This window comes from Choloepus didactylus, chromosome 3, assembly GCF_015220235.1.
Source record: "Choloepus didactylus isolate mChoDid1 chromosome 3, mChoDid1.pri, whole genome shotgun sequence".
NCBI classification, from domain to species: domain Eukaryota; kingdom Metazoa; phylum Chordata; class Mammalia; order Pilosa; family Megalonychidae; genus Choloepus; species Choloepus didactylus.
The window spans coordinates 54,235,762-54,262,576 of record NC_051309.1 but is presented as its reverse complement, the minus strand read 5'-3'; the positions used below and the strand labels follow the sequence as shown (position 1 = coordinate 54,262,576).

At 39.8% G+C, this 26,815-nt stretch overlaps 1 protein-coding gene and 1 long non-coding RNA gene across 3 annotated transcripts in view; both read left to right on the top strand.

Annotated features, from left to right (window-relative positions):
• The window catches only part of USP46 (ubiquitin specific peptidase 46), an 85,459-nt gene extending 80,794 nt beyond the window's left edge, over nt 1-4,665 (top strand). The window contains exon 9 of the mRNA XM_037829791.1: nt 1,387-4,665. Coding sequence (XP_037685719.1) covers nt 1,387-1,488 — 102 coding nt within the window. The 3' untranslated portion in view covers nt 1,489-4,665. The remainder of the gene's footprint in view (nt 1-1,386) is intronic.
• A 12,130-nt stretch (nt 4,666-16,795) lies between these two features.
• LOC119528612 lies at nt 16,796-26,175 on the top strand. Of its 2 annotated transcripts, none has more exons than XR_005215758.1 (4): nt 16,796-16,881; nt 24,330-24,436; nt 25,108-25,257; nt 26,123-26,175. It is a non-coding gene; the product is annotated as an uncharacterized LOC119528612 (long non-coding RNA). The 2 variants fall into 2 exon arrangements; XR_005215757.1 differs by having other exon boundaries at nt 25,108-25,732; nt 26,123-26,145.
• Nucleotides 26,176-26,815: the final 640 nt, after the last annotated feature.

The following is a 26,815-nucleotide window of genomic DNA, read 5'->3' as shown; positions in this document are numbered from 1 at the left end:
GCAAAACACCAGAGATGGATTGGCTTTTATAAAAGGGGTTTATTGGTTGCACAGTTACAGTCTTAAGTCCATAAAGTGTCCAAGGTAGCACATCAGCAATTGGGTACCTTCACTGGAGGATGGCCAGTGGTGTCTGGAAAACCTCTTTTAGCTGGGAAGGCACGTGGCTGGTGTCTGCTCCAAAGTTCTGGTTTCAAAATGGCTTTCTCCCAGGACGTTCCTCTCTAGGCTGCAGTTCCTCAAAAATGTCACTCTTAGTTGCACTTGGGGTATTTGTCCTCTCTTAGCTTCTCCGGAGCAAGAGTCTGCTTTCAATGGCTGCCTTCAAACTGTCTCTTATCTGCAGCTTCTGTGCTTTCTTCAAAGTGTCCCTCTTGGCTATAGCAGCTTGCTCCTTCTGTCTGATCTTATATAGTGTTCTAGTAATTTAATTCAGACCCACCCTGAATGGGTGGCCCAACACCTCCATGGAAGTTATCCAATCAGAGTCATCACCCACAGTTGGGTGGGGCGCATCTCCATGGAAACACTCAAAGAATTACAATCTAATTAACACTGATACGTCTGCCCACACAAGATTACATGAAAGATACTGGCATTTGAGGGAACATACTACATTCAGACTGGCACACTACCGCTCTCCCTTCTCCATGGGCAATGGAGAAGGGGTGTTTGTGGGCATGGATTCCTTCAGACTGTGTTCTTGCTAAGTTGCCCAATCAGCCATAGATGTGGGGTCGCTCTGCTACCATAAATCATATTTATATGTAAGTTCTCTTGCCTACCCCGTCTGAAGCTCTCTCTGGTACAGACCAAGTAAGAGACTTCAGAGTTCTATTAAAATTCTTTCACTGTACCAGATTTTTCTGCACAATGCATTGATTGTAGTTTTAAAAAATATTTCTTTTTCAGTCTGTTGGGTCTGGAAATCTTCATCTTATATAGAACTATTCAATGTACTGATTTTGTTGTAAAGGAACGCTAGCTGGAATGAATTCTAGACTCAAAGACATGCTCTGTTTTAGCTCACTAAGGTAACCGTTTTAGAAGAATAATACTAAAGTCTGGTAGTCTGAAGGAATTAGTTATCCCCAAGATAGTTTGCCATTTGAAAAATGGAAGTCCTGGCTTCTTCAAAGAGTGCCTACCTAGGCTTGCTGAAAGATGAAAGGGTGACATCCTTCCCCAGCTATTTGCAGTTTATATAGTGTTGTCACTCTGTCAAGTCTATTGAATTATCCATTTGCTATTGAAAGTTCCTATTTGTGATGTGATCACAGTAAATATCATGTGCTCCATTTTGTTGTATAATCCATTAGTTTTTTCTTTCCTTCTCCCAGTAATCATGATAAACAGTTGTATTGTTTTCTGTCTCTTTTATTGTAGAAAATAGATGCTCAAGCTATTGAAGAATTCTATGGCCTGACATCGGATATATCAAAAAATTCAGAATCTGGATATATTTTATTCTATCAGTCAAGAGAATAACTTAAAGAACTTGGAACTAATTCAAGTGGGGAAAAATGTTCAAAGCACCATTACCTGGTTTCTCTGCAGATTTTCTCCTTTCCCAGTGGCCCACCAGTGGCATCACTCCGAGTCGCAATGGTCTGGATGTGTTAGACTCTCTCCCATTTTTTTTTTTTTTACATGCCGCACTACTCTTGGCTTTATTTTAGTGTGAGGTAGAGTTAACTGCAGTCAGATTGTAGTAAGATTTATATGAATAACAGTTGCCGATTTTAGGATTGGGTATATATGCTGTGCCACTCACCGTGTCTGGCTGAATTAGAACATTGTCAATGAAACGTCTACATTTCTATTTTGGGTCTTTGCTAAACTTCATAAATGCCTTCCAGGGGATCCTTCCAATGCATTCCTTTTGACTCGTCCTTGGAAGGAGTGCTACCCATTTTTAGCTTCTCCGCCTCTTTTCTGACAGAAGAACTGGGTAGTTGTTTACCTTCTTGGGCTGCAGCTATAGCTTTAAGTTTGTGCAAGTGAAAAAGCTTAAGAGTCAGTAACCTTGATATTAAAACCATCCTCCATGTGGAACCAGAGTGAAGAGTGGCTGTTCACAGTGGTTAGCACCCGCACTCGTTGTGCATAACTAGCCATTAGAATTTCAGGGGCTACAAAGGTGTGGAGCTCAGGGCAGGCAAAGCCAAGAAGAGGAAGCTTTTGTGGACCGTGAAAAAGTTAACTTTTCTTACCTTTCTACCAAACGAAGTTTCAGGAAAATAGCTATATGCTGTTTGTTTTTAGCGAAACCCTTAAAACCTTTTCTTCTGTAAGGTCCTGTGAGTAGTAGTTATCCTTTTTCTGATACCGCTAGGCTTTTCAAAGTATCTTTCCAATCCTTCTGATGTTTCACAGTCTGTGGTTGCAGAGCTGAGACACCACATTGACTTCATCTGGCGCAACTCTCCTTAGCCAGAAAATACCGACATTATTCTTGTATCAGGAATAATGAAAGCACTGCACCTTTCCAGCCATCCACCGTACAACTGTTAACTTCTTAATATTTTCAGTCTGTTTCCTGAGGCACTGGCAAGTCCCAGGGCTAATACAGAACCTTTCCTAGAGGAAATACTGGAATTAGCTGGTATGAAGGTAGTCATAGGAAGTGTCAGTGAGCAGGTGGGGGAATGAACAAAATGAACAAAATGGTGGTTGTTTCTTTGGCTCAGACTCCTAGGAAGCTTGACAAGGCGGAGCTTTTGGAATAACCTCATCTCACTATAATTACTTTGACTTGTTTTCTTTTTTGTTGTATCTGTATTTATTAGAGCATTTGAGTATTGGTACCTTTTATTAAAAGGGTCAATTTGGTGTTTTGCTGTTAAGCTGGTTTTCGGTTTCCTACAAATATTATGAGTAAAGTTTATTGGCTTCTCTATGGGAAGTCAATGAACTTCCATACACTATAATATACTGTGAACGTATTATTTTGTTACCTAATGAATCAGTGAATAAACATGCAAACTTTTGGCAAATGTGAACTAAAATTGAAATTGAAAATGTTAGTGGCCATTTTGCAACAAGTAAAAGGATAGCACTTTAGATGAAAACTGGATTTCTTATCTTTGAAATACCTTGAACTGCTTATTGCTCATAACTTAAATAAGCATGCCAACACTTCATTTGTTCATGCTTGAGGTGAAATATTTTCACTGGAGAAGACAAAAACATGGTGATCTTTGTGTTATTGTTTTATACAAGTGACAGAAATATACCTTGCCTTGTTTAGAGGCTAATTCATATCTATAAATATTTGTCTTTTTTTCCTCCACTAAACATATGCAGTAATCACTTACCTCAAAGGTAATCCTTTATTCTGTTTTAAAGGAGGAACACTTCCCAATTGAAGCTGATCGATACAGGGACATATTTGTACAATATATAACCATTGACTACAGGTTGCAAAGTATTTTAAAAATGATAGCTGATCTCTAATATATTTGGAACTGATTCATAAGAAAAACTATTAAAATTGTCTTTGAAATGACTCTTGGAACTAATTTGTTAGGAAAAAAGTTTCAGTTGGAAACTCATATAATGGTTAGATGCTAAAAGGTTCAATGCATTTCTTTTTTCTTTGGGGGTATGAATAGTTTTTCCCAGTAACTTAACTGCATTTATTCCTTTTAGTAAGATAGGGTCAGTTAAAATTCAGTATTCATGGATAAATTTTTAAAATGAAAAAGATAAGTATGGAAGATATTGCAGAGACATTAAAATGGTTGTATGATGCAGGAAAAGATTGGAAAGAGATCAAAATACATTTATCCACCAACACTCCTTTAGTTTTTTTAAACTTTAAACTTTTTTAAACTTTGGTAATTTCTGCCCTCTTCCTCTTATATAAATGAAACAAACACTAGGCAGCTACATTTGTTCCCCAGTCATTTCACTTTGTGTAAAGATAATAATAGCATGCAAACAGTTTTGGTTTTTTTTTCCCCCTAGTTTTAAACCCTCATTTTTAGTGTAAATCAGCAACTGGTGTGGGATCTGTGAGAGCATCCTGAGGTCAACAATAGCACAAAGGCTCAGCAATTTTCTCTCCAAGGGCTGAGCCAGGGCTTCTGTGTGCCATTTCCTGGCAGGAGTGAGTAGGCCTGCTGTATTTCTTTTAACTGCTGGGTATTTTGAAATAAGTTACAGTGTTTTACATTTTCAAAAGAGAGGAAATAAATATTTGCTGTATTGGTTTAGCATCAAGATTATGATACAGTATGTTAAAAAAAGTTATTTGTTTAAAAAAGAAATTGTGGTAAAATGCTGACATCCAGTTCTATTATGTTTTAATACATTTTTCCATTCCAAGCCTATGTGAAGTGGGCTGGTTTGAAGAGAGCCAAGAATAGCACCAGTTGGACATTGGTTTGAATAGGAGGCCAGTTATATTTGGTTTTATGGCCTGGTATATTTTGGACTTAAGATGAAATGGGGAAAAAAATCACAGCAATGGTCCCTATGCATTTATTTTCATAGATACCCTTAATTTCATGGGCATGTCGAACAATGAACTATATTCTAACTGGAGTCTGGGGCTTATTTTAGATATTGGATTGTAGCTTTATTACAGATGGATTTTATCTTTAAACATTGCATTTTGATCAACTTTGTATATTCATGTGTATTAAAACATTGTACACTAAATGTTTTGCCCTTGTTTGCTACATATGGTCAAGGCGTTTATCAGCACTATTGTGATTAACTCATGTAAATGGCATGAGTCAGGGAAAATTATTTCCTATTTTTCTGCCTAATTAATTTTTGGTTTTCCAGTACTACATTAATTTATTTTTGGCTTCCATTTCTGTATAGTCAAAAGAGTTGCTGTATTTGTGTGGCATTCATTTGATTTTGTTGCTAAAAAAAAGTTTATAGTTTTTATTTAAAATAATCTGTACCTTTTTTTTTAATGTAACCAATTCAAGCACTTTAAGCAATAATGTCAATCTTGTGAAATTTCAATCAGTTTAATCCCCTGCCTCTAAAACTGTTTGCAAAAAAAAAAATAATAATAAATAGGAATTCTCTTCCAAGAGAATTATATCCGGGTAGTCTTACACACATGGACTTAAAATGCTTTTTATGACATGCAAGTCAATGGTAAGTGGTGTGTTCAGGTAATTGCTCAGATATAAATTTTGAAACAGTGGACATGTGAAAAAACATTCTTGTCATTGTAATACTTAGAGGCAGAGCTACTGTGAAGGTTGATAAGGTCAGAGTTCTAGAGATAACTCACCACTTTTCCACGTGAAAAAGATCAGCAGAATTAACACAGAAATCAGTGTTTGGGGCATAGTCAGTTAAGAATATTAAAGGTCCGTAACTAGGCATCAAAATGAGTTGCCTGGCTGGGACTTGGCATTTAAATACCCTTTACCTGTTAGTTATAAAATAAAAGATCCAGTCCCAAGGTAAGGAGACCTTCCAGCTCTGTGAGCCTTGGTTTGCCAGGCCTGCTGTGACAAATACCACAAACTGGTTGGCTTCAACAGCAGGAATTTGTCTCACAGTTTTGGAGGCTGGAAGTCTAAACTCAAGGTGTTGGCAGGATCACGCTTTCTCCAGAGTCTAGCATTCTGGTGTTGGCTTGCTGGCAGTCCATAACTCAACCTCTGCCTCGTCACATGCCCATTTCCCTCTGCCTGTCTCCTCCTAACTGTGTCCAGATTTCGTCTGCTTTATTGGATTAAGCAGTCATATTGGTTTAAGGCCCACTCTGATTCACTTTGGCTTCATCTAAACTAATAACATCTTCAAAGATCCTAGTTACAAATGTGTTCATACTCACAGGTCCAGGGATTAGGACTGGAACACATCTTTGTGGGTGTTTTCGTTTCCTGGCTGCTCAGGCAAATACCATGAGATGGGCCGGGTTAAACAATGGGAATTTTTTTTTTTTTTTTTCAATCTTCATTTTATTGAGATATATTCACATACCACGCAGTCATACAAAACAAATCGTACATTCGATTGTTCACAGTACCATTACATAATTGTACATTCATCACCTAAATCAATCCCTGACACCTTCATTAGCACACACACAAAAATAACAAGAATAATAATTAAAGTGAAAAAGAGCAATTGAAGTAAAAAAGAACACTGGGTACCTTTGTCTGTTTGTTTCCTTCCCCTATTTTTCTACTCATCCATCCATAAACTAGACAAAGTGGAGTGTGCTCCTTATGGCTTTCCCAATCCCATTGTCACCCCTCATAAGCTCCATTTTTATACAATTGTCTTCGAGATTCATGGGTTCTGGGTTGTCGTTTGATAGTTTCAGGTATCCACCACCAGCTACCCCAGTTCTTTAGAACCTAAAAAGGGTTGCCTAAATTGTGCGTTAGAGTGCCCACCAGAGTGACCTCTCGGCTCCTTTTGGAATCTCTCTGCCACTGAAGCTTATTTCATTTCCTTTCACATCCCCCTTTTGGTCAAGAAGATGTTCTCCATCCCACGATGCCAGGTCTACATTCCTCCCCGGGAGTCATATTCCACATTGCCAGGGAGATTCACTCCCCTGGGTATCTGATCCCACGTAGAGGGGAGGGCAGTGATTTCACCTTTCAAGTTGGCTTAGCTAGAGAGAGAGGGCCACATCTGAGCAACAAAGAGGCATTCGGGAGGAGGCTCTTAGGCACAATTATAGGGAGGCCTAGCCTCTCCTTTGCAGCAACCGTCTTCCCAAGGGTAAAACCTATGGTAGAGGGCTCAACCCATCAAACCACTAGTCCCCTATGTCTGTGGTCATGTTAGCAACCATGGAGGTGGGGTAGGCCAATACCCCTGCATTCTCCACAGGCTCCTCAAGGGGGCACTACATCTTTTTTTCCTTGGGTTTTTTTTTTAACTTTTTTTTCTTTCTTAAATCAGCTGTATGAAAAAAAAAATTAAAAACAAAACAAAACAAAACATACAATAAAAGAACATTTCAAAGAGACCGTAACAAGGGAGTAAGAAAAAGACAAGTAACCTAAGATAACTGCTTTACTTCCAACCTGTTCCTACTTTACCCCAAGAAAGTTACCTAATATAGCAACATTTCTGTGAACTTGTTCCTACTATATCCATCAGAAATTAACAGACCATAGTCATTGCTGGGCATCCCCAGAACGTTAAATAGCTTATCTGTTCTTCTTGGATTATTGTTCCCCCTTCCTTAATTGCTCCCTATTGCTAGTTCCCCTACATTCTACATTATAAACCATTTGTTTTACATTTTTCAAAGTTCACATTAGTGGTAGCATATAATATTTCTCTTTTTCTGCCTGGCTTATTTCGCTCAGCATTATGTCTTCAAGGTTCATCCATATTGTCATATGTTTCACGAGATCGTTCCTTCTTACTGCCGGGTAGTATTCCATCGTGTGTATATACCACATTTTATTTATCCACTCATCTGTTGAAGGACATTTGGGCTGTTTCCATCTCTCGGCAATTGTGAATAATGCTGCTATGAACATTGGCGTGCAGATATCTGTTCGTGTCCCTGCTTTCCGACCTTCCAGGTATATACCGAGAAGTGCAATCGCTGGATCGAATGGTAACTCTATATCTAGTTTTCTAAGGAACTGCCAGACTGACTTCCAGAGTGGCTGAACCATTAGACAGTCCCACCAACAATGAATAAGAGTTCCAATTTCTCCACATCCCCTCCAGCATTTGTAGTTTCCTGTTTGTTTAATGGCAGCCACTCTAATCGGTGTTAGATGGTATCTCATTGTGGTCTTAATTTGCATCTCTCTAACAGCTAGTGAAGCTGAACATTTTTTCATGTGTTTCTTGGCCATTTGTATTTCCTCTTCAGAGAACTCTTTTCATATCTTTTGCCCATTTTATAATTGGGCTGTCTGTACTATTGTCATTGAGTTGTAGGATTTCTTTTTATATGCAAGATATCACTCTTTTGTCAGATACATGGTTTCCAAAAAATTTTTCCCATTGAGTTGGCTGCCTCTTTACCTTTTTGACAAATCCTTTGAGGTACAGAAACTTCTAGGCTTGAGGAGTTCCCATTTATCTATTTTTTCTTTTGTTGCTTGTGCTTTGGGTGTAAAGTCTAGGAAGTGGCCGCCTAATACAAGGTCTTGAAGATGTTTTCCTACATTATCTTCTAGGAGTTTTATGGTACTTTCTTTTATATTGAGATCTTTGGTCCATTTTGAGTTAATTTTTGTGTAGGGTGTGAGGTAGGGGTCCTCTTTCATTCTTTTGGAAATGGATATCCAAGTCTCCCAGCCCCATTTGTTGAAAAGACCATTATGACTCAGTTCAGTGACTTTGGGGGCCTTATCAAAGATCAGCCGGCCATAGATCTGAGGGTCTATCTCTGAATTCTCAATTCGATTCCATTGATCTATATGTCTATCTTTGTGCCAGTATCATGCTGTTTTGACAACTGTGGCTTTATAATAAGCTTCAAAGTCAGGGAGTGTAAGTCCTCCCACTTCGTTTTTCTTTTTTAGAGTGTCTTTAGCAATTCGAGGCATCTTCCCTTTCCAAATAAATTTGATAACTAGCTTTTCCAAGTCTGCAAAGTAGGTTGTTGGAATTTTGATTGGGATTGCATTGAATATGTAGATGAGTTTGGGTAGAATTGACATCTTAATGACATTTAGCCTTCCTATCCATGAACATGGAATATTTTTCCATCTTTTAAGGTCCCCTTCTATTTCTTTTAGTAGAGTTATGTAGTTTTCTTTGTATAGGTCTTTTACATCTTTGGTTAAGTTTATTCCTAGGTACTTGATTTTTTTAGTTGCTATTGAAAATGGTATCTTTTTCTTGAGTGTCTCTTCAGTTTGTTCATTTCTAGCATATGGAAACATTACTGACTTAGGTGCATTAATCTTGTATCCCGCTACTTTGCTAAATTTGTTTATTAGCTCTAGTAGCTGTATCGTCGATTTCTCAGGGTTTTCCAGATATAAGATCATATCATCTGCAAACAATGACAGTTTTATTTCTTCTTTTCCAATTTGGATGCCTTTTATTTCTTTGTCTTGCCGGATTGCCCTGGCTAGCACTTCCAGCACAATGTTGAATAACAGTGGTGACAGCGGGCATCCTTGTCTTGTTCCTGATCTTAGAGGGAAGGCTTTCAGTCTCTCACCATTGAGTGCTATGCTGGCTGTGGGTTTTTCATATATGCTCTTTATCATATTGAGGAAGTTTCCTTCAATTTCTACCTTTTGAAGTGTTTTTATCAAAAACGGATGTTGGATTTTGTCAAATGCTTTTTCAGCATCTACTGAGATGATCATTTGATTTTTCCCTTTTGACTTGTTAATGTGTTGTAATACAATGATTGATTTTCTTATGTTGAACCATCCTTGCATGCCTGGAATGAACCCCACTTGGTCATGGTGTATGATTTTTTTAATGTGTCTTTGGATTCGATTTGCAAGTATTTTGTTGAGGATTTTTGCATCTATATTCATTAGGGAGATTGGCTGGTAGTTTTCCTTTTTTGTAGCATCTTTGCCTGGTTTTGGTATTAGATTGATGTTAGCTTCATAAAATGAGTTAGGTCGTGTTCCATTTTCTTCAATGTTTTGAAAGAGTTTGAGTAAGATTGGTGTCAGTTCTTTCTGGAAAGTTTGGTAGAATTCCCCTGTGAAGCCATCTGGCCCTGGGCATTTATTTGTGGGAAGATTTTTGATGACTGATTGGATCTCTTTGCTTGTCATGGGTTGATTGAGGTCTTCTATTTCTTCTCTGGTAACAATGGGAATTTAATGGCTCACAATTTTGAGGTTAGGAAAAAGAGTCCAAATCAAGGCATCACCAAGGCAACACTTTCTCCCCCAAAACTGTGATGTTTTGGTGCTGGCTGCTGGTGATCCTTTGTTCTTAGTGTGTCACGTGGGAAGGTACGTGGCGGCATCTCCTGGTCTCTTCCTTCTCTTCCAGGTTCTGTTGATGTTCAGCTTCTGGCTGCTTCCTGTGGCTTTCTCCTCTCTCTGAATTTTATTCCACTTATAAAGGACTATTCCAGGAATAGGATTAAGACCCATCCTGATTGAGTTGGGTCACACCTTAACTGAAGTAGCTTCATCAAAAGGTCCTACTTACAGTGTGTTCACAGCCACAGGAATGGATTAAATTTAAGAACATGTTTTTTCCAGGGGTACATACAGCTCCAGAGCACCACAGTGGGGGGCATGATTCAGTCCATAGCAGATCCCATCAGCACCTGGCTTCTGGGAAGGAGCAGAGAGTGGAGACCTGACCCCGCTGTCCTAACTGCCAGCCTCTGGCTTCTGGGCCTTTCCATGAGCTATGGGGAAACCCAGCCTCAGGAAGCAGCAGCAGGGTGCCCACTATGCTGGCCTGCTTGAAGGGGGCAGCTGTGGGTCCCTGCCCTGTAGATCTCAGAGTGCTTCTACAAGAACCAAGACTCAGGGTTGCTCTTAACATAGTTTTGGGCGTCTTTTCCCACCCAGTCACATCAAGGAGTCTGAGTATGGGTGTGAGATTGTCATTTGAATTGGTTTGCTGGTCTCGGTTATGGGAATAAAAACCCTCAGGCCAAGAGTAGGTGAATTAGTGAATTTCCCAGTTCCCATCCGTCTTCTCTTGGGTCAAGAAGGTTGGACCTGACTGCAACCTGTTGGGAAGGTCCCCTCTCTGCCGTGAAGGCCAAAGGAGTGGAAGATTTTCTTGAGAATGTTTTTAATTTTTCTAAACCTTGTTTTCTCCATCTATTCCATGGAGTTTATATAGGGAAGGCCTGTCACCAATGTGACACAATTTCTGGGGAATGAGACATCTTCCTCATTTCTCCCAAATTTCCTTCCCTCTCTGTTCATTGATACTTAAATACCTTTTTAGGGAATGAAGCCTTCCATTTCCATTGTCTTTTATTGGCATGAAGATAAAAATATTTGCTAAATGTCCCCCTCACATCACCTCAGGAGCGATTTTTTTAAATGCGATTTTATTGAGATATACTCGCACACATATAATCCATCCAGAGTATACAGTCAGTGGCCCACAGTATCATATAGTTGTGCATTCGTCACCACAATCAATTTTAGAATGTTTTCATTACTCCAAAATAAAGGAAAAAATGTATATTAAAAAATTAATAAGAACCCAAACCATCGCATACCCCTTATCCCCCCTGTTATTTATACATATTTTTTTGTCATTGTTTTATTACTCATCTGCTCAGGGGCAATTTTGATGGTAGAGAAAGTAGGGGAAAAGGCCACTGATAATTCTAAAGACAAACTACTTAGACTTTTCCTAGAGATGCCCCATGTGGGAGATTTTTAATTAGGTAATAATTTAGCACCTATTTCATGCTAGCATTGTGACAAAAGTTGGTGGATGAGAAGATATACCAGAGAGGATCTCTTTCCTACTTGGTTGCCTCAGAAGAGAAGTTTGTGGAAAAGAAATTTAAATTATGGAGATCACATGGGAAGTTCATCACAGTTCCACACAGTTTAGTGTTCGGGCCCGAGTCTTAGGGTGCAGATGGTACTGTTAGATAAAGCAGGCCAGTTCCTTTCTTTCTCTTGGATCCACTTCTGGAAGACCAGCTTTCCTCCCTGCCTGCTTTTGGTGTTGCCTTAGCGACAAATTTAAGCCTTTCTTTAGCTCCTTCTAGGGGTGACACAGTTTCTAAAACAGGGTAGTAAATCAGTTCATTGCAGCAGTGGACTTGAGCATTTTGCCTCTTAATTCTCAGACTGAAAGAGCCAGAATATCGAAAAATCCTAACAGTGGGTTTTATGAATCAAGTATCTGTCATTTCTAGGTAATCTGATCCTATTATTACAAGTAATTACAGACTGTCCAAATTTAGCAAAATAATAAAAGGACATGAGAATTTTTAAGTTGTGTGACAAGTGATTTTCTTGGTTTACCAACTGTGTTCCTCTTTTTAGGTTCCCTAAAAAAAAAACACATTAGAAGCTCACAAATAAATGGAGACACCATTTTGGTTATGAGACAACAGAGTCAGAAATGACATTAGAGTTTGTAAAAAGGATTTCTAATTTTGTTCTCATTTCCCACATGTTTATTCACACTGAAGTGTTCACTAGCAACCTTAGAGCATCATATTGAAGGAGTAAGTTACAGGTGTGCATCTTTCACATTTTTCCCCCTCAAGGTTATATGACAGGCAGTGTGGAATTCCTCAGAAGTTCATGGGAGGGCTGGGCACTTGTGTTATAGATTGAAATCCAGTTTTGTTTTCACTTTCTCATTGTAGGGGGCTTAGAGGGAAAACTGAGACTTAGATCTTACTTTTCTGGAAGCAAAATAATTTGATAGTTGAAGGCACCGTTTCTATATATATTCAACCAACTCCTCCTGTGATCTGACTCAACTGTATTTGTACTTCAGAGTTTCTTTAACTCACCTTACCTGGAAGAACATTCTGTGCTGAGACAATTAAAAATAAACACAAGAAAATTTTAAGTTGAGACTTCAGACTTTTTATCGCAAGCCAAATCTTTTCACTTCAGAGCTCATGTCTAGCTAGGCTGAAAATTGCCTGTTTTCCAATCTGAAGGGATTAGGAAAAAATATATATTGTAATGGGTTATGAAATGTGTGAAGAAGAGATTCGTCTTATTGGTCTTCTTTTGTTTTCACTGTAGAATAAATTGCTTGAAAACCATAGTTTACAAAGAAGTGGTAGATAACCTAATTAGCAGGTGTTACTAAACCTAAAGAGATTCCAGTTGTCCCTAAATTTTTTTTTTTAATCATCTCTGCAACCCCAAAACCCATAGAACAAAATGATAAGTATAAATTGCTAGCCTGGGTTTGTTGATGTGCCAACTTACATTTAAGAGGCTCCAGCAGAAGTAGGGCTGAAGGCTGTAGGATGCAGAGGAAGCACTCTCCTGGGTGTTCATTAATTGAACTTGGTCTTTAAACTAGGGTGCAGTCTGAGGAGTCTGTGTAAAGGTATGTGAAGAATGAACTCAAGGCAGAACCTACACTCAGTTGGGTATTTATACAGAACATGGAAGAATAAGGAGGTGTGAATCTCAGAGAGGTTGGAGGAGGGGAACAAGGATGAACAAGTGTAAGGTCTTTGCAGCGTTACTGCTTAGCTTACAGTCTTGAGTCTCCTGTACCACCTGCCCCAATCTGTGTTTGCCCCATTGGGTTGGATGAACCCCAGTAGGGCCCACAAGAACCCTAGCTGATTTGTGACTTGCAGATTCTATGCCCTTTCTGTTGCTCTCTGATGAGAATTTTATACTCAGTGGAACAGTAGTGTGCACAAGCCCTGGACTTGGAACCACAAGCCTGGATTGTGGTTCAGATCAGCCACTGGCTGGTGCCACCATCATGGCATATTTGGGGTGCAAAGGATCTGGAGGCACAAGATCAGCATTCAAGTCCTGATGTTGCTTCCTGATTGAGTGATACAAGAAGTTTGTGGCCTAAGTCAGATGTGGGACATACTGTTGGGGTTGGGGTGCTATTAAAGGTTGCTATTAAGTGTTATTCGGTCAAGGTCTTCCCTACAACTAAAGGAGTTGTAGACACAATTGTCAAAGTAAAGAATATATAATAATAGCTGAAGTCTTAAACACTTAGGAAGCTCCAAGTGTTATCTTATACTATTTGCATTTACTCTAATCCTCACAGTGTCCCCCATGCATATCTCTTCAGATAGGACTGAAGAGAGATGAGGATGAGAAAAGCAGCCCCGACTGTCAGGAACTAGCTTGACACAACTACGCTCAGGATGTTCTCAGGGCCTGGCCTTGCACTCACATCTAGGCCTTGGTGTTCTGTTGTTGGACATAAACAATCTCCCAAGACACCAACATCAGGTGAGGTCATGCTGTGACCATGATGGAGTGAGACGAAAAACAAGACCATTTCATAATTCTTTCAAGCACAAACAAAAAGAAGGTCACTGTGTGAACCACACAATAACAGACATCCCCCTCATGCCTAGTGTGAGTGACTGCTGCTGCTTTACCAATTACCGCTTTACCTTTGGGCTAGTCAATCTGCTTTCTAGATGAGATTTATCAAGATACCCAAAGAATTATCCCCACTTCCTAATGGCACCCCATTCAGAACAAACCCCCACTTCCTTGAGCCCTCCCCAGCATCACCTACCCAAAGCCGAAATCCTATAATAAGTACTTTCTGGCACCATCTTACTGAGAGGCCCCATGGTTCCCCATGGTCTACGGTCTCTCTCGTTGCAACAAGCATTAAATCCAATTTGTTGACTGCAGTTGTGTTCCTTGTGGGCTTTGACTGGAGGGCCTCTACCCAGCGTCTGCCTGGGTTTCTCTACCTTTCTGTTCTCATGGGCTAAAGGGGGGCAGAAATCGCCACATTCATTGTGAGTAGCTGTTAGTGCCCTGATAATCTAATTGATCTGTAACAACTCCTACCAGAGGGAATGTTGGGGTTGGGGTGGGATGCTGATGTCAAGAGAAGCTTCTTACAACTAACTTTGGGTAAATCTGGACTTCAGTTTTTCCTAATCTGGAAAATGAGGTTAGAGACTGAGGATTGTGAAATTATTTGAGATAATGTACAGAAACTGCTGGAAAGCACTGAGTGTGGCATGGTAAGACTAACTAGCTTTTTTCATTGTATATGGATTCCTGACACCTCCAAGCCATGCCCCTAGAGCCCCTCAGGCTCAGGTGTGGCTATCTCCAGAACTCGTGAGCTTACTGAGGTGTCAGAACCCCTGTTTGAGGCAGCGTCTGAAACTATAAGATCGGGCTTGACCTCAAGGTTGGTAGAGATGGAGAGCATAGAGTTTATTTCAGGAATCCCAACAGGGAAGGTCCCAGTTCTGTCTGGATCGTGCTGTATATGCCCAAGAGCTTTCTAGAATCATAAGGTTGGGGGTGGGGGTGGGGGGTAGTGAGATGGGGAAAAGGCAGATCTGTGTTAGAGGTGAGGGAGAACGCAAGTGCAGGTCTGGTGCCCTCTAGTGGGCATGGCCTAAAAATACCCATTTTCTCGAAAGTTCCCAGAGCTTAAAAGATCAGACAGCTGGCTGTGTCTTGCTTTTATTTTACATACATTAGTTGTCCATGTTTTTTTTTTCCCCCCAAAAACTGACAACTGTTATTTTGAGTCTAAACCAAGGCTTAAGTCAGACAGGCTCTCAGCTTTCTGCAAAATTAGACAATATATGGAACAAAGAATGACCAGGATCAAAAGAAAAGAAAATGAGCTCCAAGAGGACAGAATGTTCTGTTCACTGCTGAAGCTTCTTGCCTGAAATTGGCTGTTGAGTGAAAACAAATGCATAAGTGGTAAAGCCTAAGATAGAAAAATAGTTGATTCCTGTTCTGTTTAGCTTCTTATTGTTGTAAAGTGGGGAAGGAAAAAAGAAAAAGAAGGATGGAGAGACACATGGTATCCTTGAGAGACTGATATGAGGGATTAAATCAAAGATCTCAGAGCCATTTTCTTAATTTTGAGAGGTACAGAGAGAGCACTCCCACAGCAAGCCAGCTAAGGTGACAAGACACAATATTAATCGTTACAGTCATATCCGAGGGCAGATACACTGTTATGTTTCTGCTATTCAAGTTTTGGTTAAAATTCTTTATGTAACGATTGGTTTTTATGGCCAAACAATGCAAGACCCCCTCAAAACTGATAGGGAGAGGTACTCATTTATTGTTTTAGAATTTCCCAAGAATTGCTTTGCAATTTTGGAGCAGACCTATATTATTTTTGCTAGAGGCATTTATTTGCAATCATGAGTCTGCTGATTTCAAACAATAAAATATACGATAGGACTTTGATTACAAGAGGCTCAGGATTTTTCTATTTTCCATTTGAACATTTGGGGGAGTGACATGTTGGATAAAACATCTATAGAGAAGTCGGTGGCGATGGCCGCACGCCGGGTGAGTTTGGCCACAGCAGCGAGGGGCCCGGTGCAGGACGGGGCAGCCTGGGCTCCAGCCTCCGTGTGGTTCCAGCCAGCGTGGGCACCCGGGAACTGAGGCAGAGGAGATCCCTCTCCTCTCTCAGCCTGAGCCTCGGGGGAGGCCAGGCGTCCCGGGGGACTGGAGGGGCGTCTGCTGCCCAAGAATTCTCTTCACCAGGTTATGGAGACTGTTCAATCACCAGGAGCACAAAGTTATCATTGTTGGCCTGGATAATGTAGGGAAACTACCATCCTTTACCCATTCTCTATGAATGAAGTTGTACACACATCCCCTACAATAGGAAGTAGCATAGAAGAGATAATTGTTAATAATGCACATTTCCTGATGTGAGATATTGGTGGCCAAGAATCTCTTTGTTCTTCCTGGAGCATTTACTCTACTAACACCGAGTTTGTATTAGTTGTTGTGAACAGTATGGATCGAGAAAGGATTTCCGTATCTAGAGAACTGTATAAAATGTTAGCGCATGATGACCTAAGAAAGCTGGATTGCTCAGTTTTGCTAATAAGATGTTAAAGAATGTATGACTGTTGTAGAAATCCCCCTGTTTTTGAAATGAAATTCTGTTAAAGGATCACCAGGGGCATATCCAGGCATGCTGTGCTCTTACAGGTGAGGGACTGTGCCAAGGACTTGAATGGGTGATGTCAGGACTTAAGATTAGATGATCTCCAATGACCTCCTCTCATAGACTTTGTGTAAACGAAGTGCTAGACTTTACCTGAAAGCTGCAAAAATTGGTGGGTTAGATAGTTTGATAAAAAATTGATTTAAACTTTTTCTATAAGAAGAAAAATTAAGACAACTTATTTGAAAACAAAGATGAAGTCTCACCTTCCAATTTGCTTTCTCATTAGTTCCTTCTGAAGTAAGGTCTTAAAGCTGTGACTGACATTTTTTTCATCATGAACCCTCTCCGGACATCATGTAGCCTGTGGTAAGTATAAAAGGAAAGGAAGACATTGTTAATTTTAAGAGCTTTATTTTCAGTATAAACCTCCCTAGTTCAATGTTGTCCTCTTCTTTTTCTATTAATTCAAAATACAAATCAGCACAGATATTCAGTTTCCAATATTTTAAAGTGTAATGTTACTTAGGAAAAGTGTTTTGCATAAGGTTGTATTTGTATTGCATGTACACCTCAAGTTCAAGTTAATGGCTTTGATTTGCATTGTAAAGAAAAGTAACACAAAAATTAATTTATTCCTAGTTGTAACCATAAGAAATGAGTACTGGCACTGGTGTTAAGTGCCATTTTGTACTTTTCTCTTTAGGTTCTCTGTATTGTACTAACCAACCCCCATCATTGAGCTGTTCTAAGAGAGAGAGTGAGAGGGAGGGAGGGAGAAAGGAAAGAAAGAGAGAGAGAGAGGGAAAGAGAAAGAAAGGTCTGTATTGACATGGCATTCTAAGAACAGGAGGTTTGAGTAAGTGAATGATGGTAGTGTGAAAAGGATATTCAATGAAGAAAAATTCCAAATCAAAGCAGAAGGGAACAAGGAAGGAATGATGCATTCTTTGCCATAGGCCTGGAAAGTTAGTGAGTCATTTCTGTCACATTAAGATTTGGATGAGGCTGTCTGATAGAATTTATTTTAAAATAGATTTAGGGGAGTCTATCTATTTTAAAACTTTTTATTATGGAAAATTTCAAACGTGTACAAAATTAGAATAGAATACTGAACCTCCATGAACTCATGACTCAGTTTCAACAGTTACTAACTCTGGCTGATCTTGTTTCAGACTGATAGAATTTTCAGGTAGTAACTGGAAAGTTACCAAACTAACAAACTCCTAGTTATTCAGGATCTCTAAATAGATACAGGAAAAATATATGAGGTGTTGGTTCAGTACAAATTGACAACCAGCTCTAAGGGGTTATCCACTTATTTTGTCATTCCTCTAACTTGAAATAATATAGCTAGCCTGAAGGTGGAAATATTTTGTGTGATGCAGAGATTTTATTGTTGTTGAAAGGGTTTAACTTGTACAATGGCTAAATAATATGAAATATAATGAAACTGAAGTTGCAGTGTTTAGGGGGTGGTGGTGACCACATTTATTTGGAAAACTGTAATGAAAGCAATAGCACTTTATAACAATGTTACATAAAATATAACTAACATGGGATGTAAATTTATGCAGGAGCAAAAACCTCTACAGGAAGAGCCCTATCAGTTCAAGGCTGTTCCATATGCCTTCTCTTCCAGGTTTTCACCTTTCCATTTACCCTTTACTTTTCCGGAATTTTCCCAAAGGGAAGGGAGCCAGGCTCAGTGTTTCTATTTGTCTCAACCCGTTCCTGTTGGTGTTTTCCCTCATGGCATGCCACTAGCACCTTTCTCTGATCAATGGATTAAATCAAAGAATGCCTGAGCCGGACTGTGCTTAGATAATAGCTCACACTTTCCAAAGCTGAGCTAAGGAAACTGAAGCCCTGAGATCTTATCAAGCCTCGATTGCATTAGTTTCTGAGTCAGCGTTACCTTGAGCAGGAAAGGAGGGACTGGTAGCGGTCACCCTGGCGGTACTCTGTGTGGTGACCCCAGCAGGGAGGGATGCACGTTGCGTTTCAGCTTGCTGAGGCTCCATCTTTACCCGGTGTCTGTGGGAGAAGCATGCGGGGGCCCGAGATGCAGGGAGTCTGGGCTGGGAAGGGGAAAGAGGTGGTCCTAGCAGTTGGTGGGGCTGGAGCAGAGACCAGAGGGTCTTATTTATAAAACCTGATCGTAAAACCAGCCCTCCCCTTCCCCTCCCCACCCCATTTTCCAAGTTGTGTAGGGGCTGAGGTTTTCCAACTTTTATTTTAGTAGCACAACCTTTTTAAAAAAAATACAATCTTCTGTAGAACTTTAATGAGTGAGTATATGGTATTTTGTAGCATTTTATTAGTATTCACGTATAAGTTGTTTTTATAAAGTTAATGAGAACGAGGCCATTTGATGAACATTACATCGAAATTAAGGATTGTTAATGAGAGTAGCAGTCTTTTTATTGGTCTCAGCACCCAGTTTGTACCTGAATTTTGTTTTGCTTACATAGGATTAAGAAAATCGAAGTTCACACAGATATGTTGCAAATGAGAACGGTGGTTTTCTTTGTTTTTGTTTTAAGCTGTTTTGTAATTCAGGATTCTTTTCAATAAAGCCGATAGTGGGATAACTTTTATCTTTAGGTCTTCATAATAATAAGCTAACCTCCCAAGGTACCTCATTTGAGGTCTCCAGTGAGTTAAACTTTGATTTATAACACACTTGGGTATGTCTGCTGATTGTTAAACCAAGATTTATATTTAAAAAAAGTGAAACTCTAATGAAAACCTTTGGGGAACCCCTAAAGCAGTGTTCCATATAACACAATTTGAAAACCACCAACCTGTTGTTGAAAAGATAAGGCTGCCCTTACTTCCTTACCTGAACATCCTTCAGCCTTTCGACTTGCCCTTTCATGGCGCATCTCCCCCTTCCATGCTGTTGAGCTCATTTTTAACTTGATTCCACTGTGATAGCATGGTGGGTGAGAAGACTGGGCAGGAGGGTAAAGTACCCAGCCTGTTTCATCTCAGATGCTGGATTTCCACCTCCCTCCCTTGCTCTCCCCCCCCCCCCCCTTGGAGGAAAGATGGTGGGTTCAGAGCCAGCCCTGAGCAAAATCAAGTAGGTGGACTTCCATTCTCAAGGAGTCAGGTTTCTGGCACCCCTCCCTTTAGGAACCCATAGTACTAAAGCTGCTCTTATTTGCACATCTTCCATCCTGCCCCACCCCTTCCAGCTCCCAAGGAGTCATGATTCAGACTTTTTCAGCAGTATTACCTTCCATCAAGACTCTCCCATTCAGTGTTCCATGTCTTGACCTGCTTTCTGTTAGGTGTTTGTAGGCTATACTGGTAAACCAATGCTGCTGATGTGTTTATTGTTCTTCCTTTACTAACATTGGTTATTTTTATCCCACATTTATTGAGCAACTACTCTGTGACAGATACCAAGCTAAGCACTTTACAGGAGTTGTCTTATTGGGATCTCATGACAACCCTGTGAAATAGGTTCTATTATTATCAATCCATTTAGAGATGAGAAAATTGAGGCTGGGATTTCAGTCATCTGCTGAGAGTCCTTTGGAACCCTTTTGTGCCGGTTTGAAACTATTATGTATCATGGGAAAGCCATGTTCTTTTAAATCTTTGGGTGCAGACTTGTTGTGGGTGAAATCTTTTGATTAGGTTGTTTGCATGGACCTGGTTCAAGATGGGTCTTAGTTAGTTAACTGGTGTCCTTTATGAGAGGAAAAAAGGCAGAGACATTTTGAAGAGAGCTCAGAGATGCTGAGAGAGAAAACTCCCAGAGACATTTTGGAGACAGCTGTTGAAGCTAGAACGAGGAGAGAAGCTAAGAGGTGAAATTCAGAGTTTGCCCCAGAGAAGCTAAGAGAGGACCCCCAGACACTTAGAGAGAAATGCCCTGGGAGAAACAAGCAAGGACGCACAGGAGCTGAGAGAGAGAAGCCTCGGAAACCAGAAGCTAACCCCAGGAGAGAACCAGCAGACTCCGGCCATGTGCCTTCCATGTGACAGAGGAACCCCAGATGCCATCGGCCTTTCCTCTGAGAGAGTATCTATCTTTTAATGCTTTAATTGGGACATTTTCATGGCCTTAGAACTGTAAATTTGCAACCTAATAAATCCCCATTTCTGGTAGATTGCATGTCCTGCAGCTTTAGCAAACTGGAACTCCTTTGTTCTGGTGACCACTCAGGTTCCCTGATGTAAATTGCAAGTGCAAACGATGATGAGGTCTAAATGAGATAAAGTATGTAAAGCGCATAACACAACGCCTGATACATAGTAAGTTTTCAAAAGTATTGGTTATTTTCTTTTTATTACTAATTCATTATTAGGCCTGAATTGGCTGAACACAATAGTATCAGTCATGTCTTCCATGTAAGCACATGTTTAAAATAGAAATAAGTCAAGTCACCTGAATTAATTTAAGGAAAAAAAAAAAAGATGAGATTGTGCTAACACCATTAAGCTTAATTCTTTTATTCCTTGGAGGTATGAATTGTTTCTCTGAGAGACACCAAATAGTATGCTTTCTCTGCTGTGGGCTGGTTCTGAAGTTAGCTATTTAATATTTTCTTTTCCTTTAGGACAATGAAGTCTGCAAATTTGGTTCTCAAGCATAGATGAACACTGTTTTGGTCAGCCAATAAAAAAAAAAAAAGACAGCAGAAAGAGCTGACATCATCCAGTCAGAATTCATGCTCTTGGGGCAAATTTATTCTATAGCTAGCTTTGAGAGAAGTTTTGCCCCTGGAGCTGGTGATGCTACTGGTATCTAATTAAGTCAGCATTTCCTCCATGAGTACTGTATCTGCACTTCCCAAAGGATGTAGGACCTTGCCTGAGGCAGGCCTCCCTGCACATATAGGGTGGGGTTCTGTGCTTGCAGAGATCCTGGAACCTCTGCAGGGCCGAAAGGGACAGTGAGCAGGACAGACCTGAAGGTGGCCTTCTCTGTTCATGCCTGTTCTAGTTTGCTAATGCTGTCAGAATGCAAAACACGAGAAATGGATTGACTTCTATAAAAGGGGGTTTATTTTGTTACACAGTTACAGTCTTAAGGCCATAAAGTGTCCAAGGTAACACATCAACAATCTGGTACCTTCACTGGAAGATGACCAATGGTGTCCGGAAAACCTCTGTTAGCTGGGAAGACACATGGCTGGCGTCTGCTCCAGAGTTCTGGTTTCAAAATGGCTTTCTCCCAGGATGTTCCTCTCTAGGCTTCAGTTCCTCAAAAATGTCACTCTTAGTTGCTCTTGGGGTGTTTTTCCTTCTTAGCTTCTCCAGAGCAAAAGTCTGCTTTCAACGGCCATCTTCAAACTGTCTCTCATCTGCAGCTCCTCTCTTAGCTTCCGTGCATTCTTCAAAGTGTCCCTCCTAGCTGTAGCAAGCCTGCTCCTTCTGTCTGAGCTTATATAGTGCTCCAGTGAACTAATCAAGGCCCATGCTGAATGGGCGGGGCCACACCTCCATGGAAATTATCGAATGAAAGATCTCGCTCACAGTTGAGTGAGCACATCTCCACGGAAACATCCAATCAGAAGTCTCCAACCCAATCAACACCAATACATTTCCCGTCCACACAAGACTGCATCAAAGATAATGGCGTTTGGGGGACATAATACATCCAAACCAGCACGATGCCCATCCCTGAAGCTTGCCCCGACAGCTCCAACTTCCCCAAATCTCTAGCAATTTGGCAACCCCTTCCCTGAACCATTTCTGTATCCCATACTGGGCTATTTCATAGAGAAACATTAGGGGTATCCGTAATTCCAGTCAAATAACATGCTCATCTTTCCTTTTTGAAAATACTTCTTTATTATTTTTTTAAATAAACAGTAAATGCTCATTGTCCATGCTTTGGAAAATATAATTTAAAAATAGAAATCTTCACAATGTTTCTTTTGCCATTTATTTTTTGTATATTTTACTGTCATACACAATTTTTTGAAAATTACAGACATGATACACAAGTCATGATTGTAGTTAAAACTTCAAAAATACCAAGTTAAATAAAGCCAAAAACTGAAAGTTCCCCTTCAGCCTCTCCCAATTCTACTTCCTTCCTCATGAAGGTTTGTAGAAGGCCCTTCCAGACCTTTTTCTTTGGATTAATGAATGTGTAAATACACATACATATATAATTATGTGCACATGTATTTAGGTTTGTGTTTTTAAACAAATATTAAATGTTATCCTGTGACTTTTTTATTTTACTTAATATCCTTGAAGATCTTTCTATATTAGAGCTACTTCCTTTTTTTTAAAAAAAAGTTTCTGCATATAATTCCATAGTATGGATATACCGTACTTTATCTGAAGAACATTCAGGTTCTTTCTTTTTTTTTTTTTTTTTTTTGTGCTTGCTATTACAAGCAACTTTGCCATGAATATCTTTGCACATATATCTTTGTGCAAACAGTATCCTTAAACTTAAAACATTTTCCCCATAGGACAGGATGGAATTATACTGGTAGTCTTAGGAGATTTAACTGTATCCATTTGCAAATCTTGAATTGGTCCAGGGAAAGTGCTTGGGGAAATGAGAGAGATTCATTAAATCTTTTGGACCAAGAACTAACACTGAACCCTGAAACTACTTGGTTATATTGATGCTAAAAGAGATTTTTTAGTTTCACATTTGTTTAACATACACAGACACTGGGAACATAATCTAAGGATAATAATTTGAGGCATAATTTTAAGATTGCTGGAAGACACTGTAATGGGCTTGATGTCCGTCCTCAGCTGGTGTTTGAAATCCTTTCCTCTGGAGTATCCTAGAGCCAAGAGAGGCTTGAAAGCTGATAGTGTGTTTTTTCATTGTTACCCTGTCAGCAGGGTCAGAATTTCTAACTGGTCTAATAGTGAAATTTCTATTTTTGCAGAAATGTTTTTTCTTGACTTGGGGTTGTTTCATAACGGGTACCAAAATCACATGATATAAATTGTAAATGCCACAAAATTTGTTCTTATTATCTTATTCTTGAGATAAAATATAGAAATCTGAAAGTTGAAAGGTAGGACTTGGAAAGAGAACTTAAGAAGTTACTGTTTCAAGCAAAGCTCTTAATAAAGGGGATGACATCACTCCTGTGGTGATGTTCATGTCTCTTGAATAATCTTGTTTGTTGCTCAGACAGTCCATGTTTCAATGATTAATAAATATGCTTTAGCCTGTGGGTGGGTTTGCCCTGAAACCCTCAGGGAGGCAGAATGCAACAGGAGGCAGTTCGGAATCTAAAGTGCAGTGCTTCTCAAAACTGTGCATCAGAACTACTGAGGAGTTTAAATGACAACAACAACATAATTTTCTGGGTCTCACCCGAGATCTACTGAATCATGATTCTTGTGTGTAGTTTAATTCATCCATAAGCATTAATTATATCCATGGAAACAAGTCATTAGTCTGTTTGTAATTATCACATTAGTGATAATACTGATTATATTTAGGCTTATGGTGATTTTAATGATTATTATAATATGTTGAAAGATAATATTTTATTAACAGACAATCAGAAATAAGCCAATATGGATTTGTTACAATGACAAGTGTAAATAAAATACTCCTTTCCCTCATTTCCCACACCCATTCCTTCAGCTCTGAGACATTCATCAGCCGTATTGGCATCTCTTCCCATCCATTGCCAGTCCCTAGTCCAAGCCAACTTTCTGTCTTTCCTGGACTAACCTTCTCTCTTGCGTCTTCCAATCCATTTGTGGCACAGTGGCCTAAAAGATTTCTTTATCTTTTTATTTTGAAAAATTGCAAACCTACAGAAAACTTTCAAGAATAGAATAAGTATCTATATATCTGATAGGTCCAGCCTCCTCAAGAAATGCAGAGAGATAACAGCAGCCTCTGAGGCCTTGAAGAAAACCAGCCCGCAGCAGAAAGATAACAGCAGCCTCCCAGGCCTTGACGGAGGTCAGCCTGCGGCAATAAAAGATTAACCCCCTGTCCAGGGCTGATGGCAACTAAAAAGCTTTTTGCTACAAACTTTTCTCCCTCCTCCTCCTCCCCTCCCCAGGTTTCCACGCGTGCAAACCTGCCCATATAATGCATTCTCCCTGCCACGGCGGGTGCATGCGCTGCCCAGGCGGGCTCCTTTCCACTCGCAGAATAAACGCCTTTGCCAGAACTCCTCAGCTGTCTCTCCTCTCTGGCAATTCCGGTACATTTCAATATCTTTCACCTATATTTACTGATTTTACCTATTTTGCCATATCTGCTTTATCTCTTTCTCCATAGGTGCTGCTCTTTCTTCTTATTATTTAATTTTTATTTTATTTTTTTGCTGCGAGTATACTGGAGACATCATGACCCTTCACTTCTAAATACTTAAGTATATCGCCTAAGAGCAAGGGCATTCTCTTATATAACCACAGTGCAATGATCAAATTCAGGAAATTTGACATCTATACAATACCCTTAACTAATTTACAGTCCATATTCAAATTTCTCCACTTGTTCCCAAAATGCTCTTTATAGCATTTTTGTTTCCTTCCAGGATCCAATCCCAGATGGGCATTGCATTTAGTTGTCCCATGTCTTTAGCCTTCTTTAATCTCAACTTTCTTTGTCTTTCTTGACATTAGGGATTTTGAAGAGTGCATGCCAGTGACGTATAGAACACGCCTCCATTTGGGTTCGTCTGAGGTTTCCTCATGAATAAGTCCAGGTGATTCATATCTGCCAGGGTCCTTCCCAGAGCGTCACAATAGGGGGCAGATGGACCTTTTAAATGTGTAAGTCAGGTCATGCTTCCCCTCGATTTACCATCCTCCAGAGGCATCTCGCTGAATGAACCTTGCCCTCCCACAGCCGACAGGGCCTTGCCTGGTCTGGCCTCTGTTTTTCTCTCCAACTTTCCTGCTGCACCTCTGCTTCCCCTCACTGTGCTCTGGCCACAATGGGCTTCTTTCAGTTCCTTGAGCAGGTCAAGCTCTTTTCCTGGAAAGATTACCCAATCTGTTCTGCTTGAAATTGATCAGTTGCTATGTTCCAGGAGTTGTGCTATGGAAGAGAGAGACAGTAAAGAATTGCCATTATCTTAAAAAGGAAGTAACTGCAAGTGATGTTTGTTAAATAAATTTTACCCTCTTTAGGCTACATGTTGTCTGGTTTCTTTGCTTTATTCCTTTAGTTTAATTCTGGATTACCCAAAGGCTGAATAAGCCATAAATTCGTTCTTGGGACAATGAAGTATGACTTTTACCCCAGGTGACAGATTCCGTTTTGGTGTTTTTTTTGTTGTTGTTGTTGTTGTTTTGTTTTGTTTTTTTTTAAATTTGCAATCAGAGAATCTACAAGGCAGCTTTTTTTTTTTAATCTTTAAATTTAGAATAATTTAGATTTGCAGAAAATTGCAAAGACAATACAAAGAGTACCTCTATATTCCTTAATGTTAAGTATACGGTCTTGGAACATTGTCAGAACCAAGTCACCAATATTGGCACATTATTATTAACTAAACTCCAGACTTTGTTCAGATTTTACCAGTTTTTCCACTAATGTTCTCTCTCTGTTCTGTAATCCCATCCAGGATGTTGTAGATTGAATTATGTACTCCAACAAAAGGCATGTCTTTAATCTTAATCTGTGTTCCTATAGGTTTGAACTTATTTGTAAACAGGACCTTTGAAGATGTTATTACTTAAGGTGTGGCCAACTGGATCAGGGTGGGTCTCAATCCCTATTGCTGGAGGCCTTATAAAGAGAAGCCAGAAGCTGAGAGTCAAGGGAAACCAGAAGAGCAGACATGAGGAGAGAGAGATTGCTCTGTGATGGGAGGAAGAGATACAAGCCCCAAAACCCAAGGATTGTGGCAAGCCAGTGCCAGAACGCTACAGACTTTGGAGACAAAGCATGGCTTTGCCAATGCTTTGATTTTGGACTTTGAGCCTTCAAAACTGAGAGCTAATAAATGCTTGTTGTTTAAGCCAATCCATTGTGTGGTGTTTGTCATAGCAGTGGGGCAAGCTAAGGCACAGGATACCACATTATCTTGAGTTGTCATGTCTCCTTAGTCTCTTCTGGTTATGACAGTTTTTAAATCTCTCCTTTACAATTTTGGGGAGTATTGGTCAGGTATTTTGTAGAATGCATTTAAACAGTCATCACTAGACTAGGGTTATGAATTAATGGAAAAAATACTACAAAGGTGAGGTGCCCTTTCATTGCATCAAGTCAGGGGTATATAATATCAACATGACTTATCACGGGTGATGTTAATCTGTATCACTTGATTAAGATAGTGTCTGCTAGGTTCTCATTTGTAAGAGTTGTTTTTCCCATTCCACACTC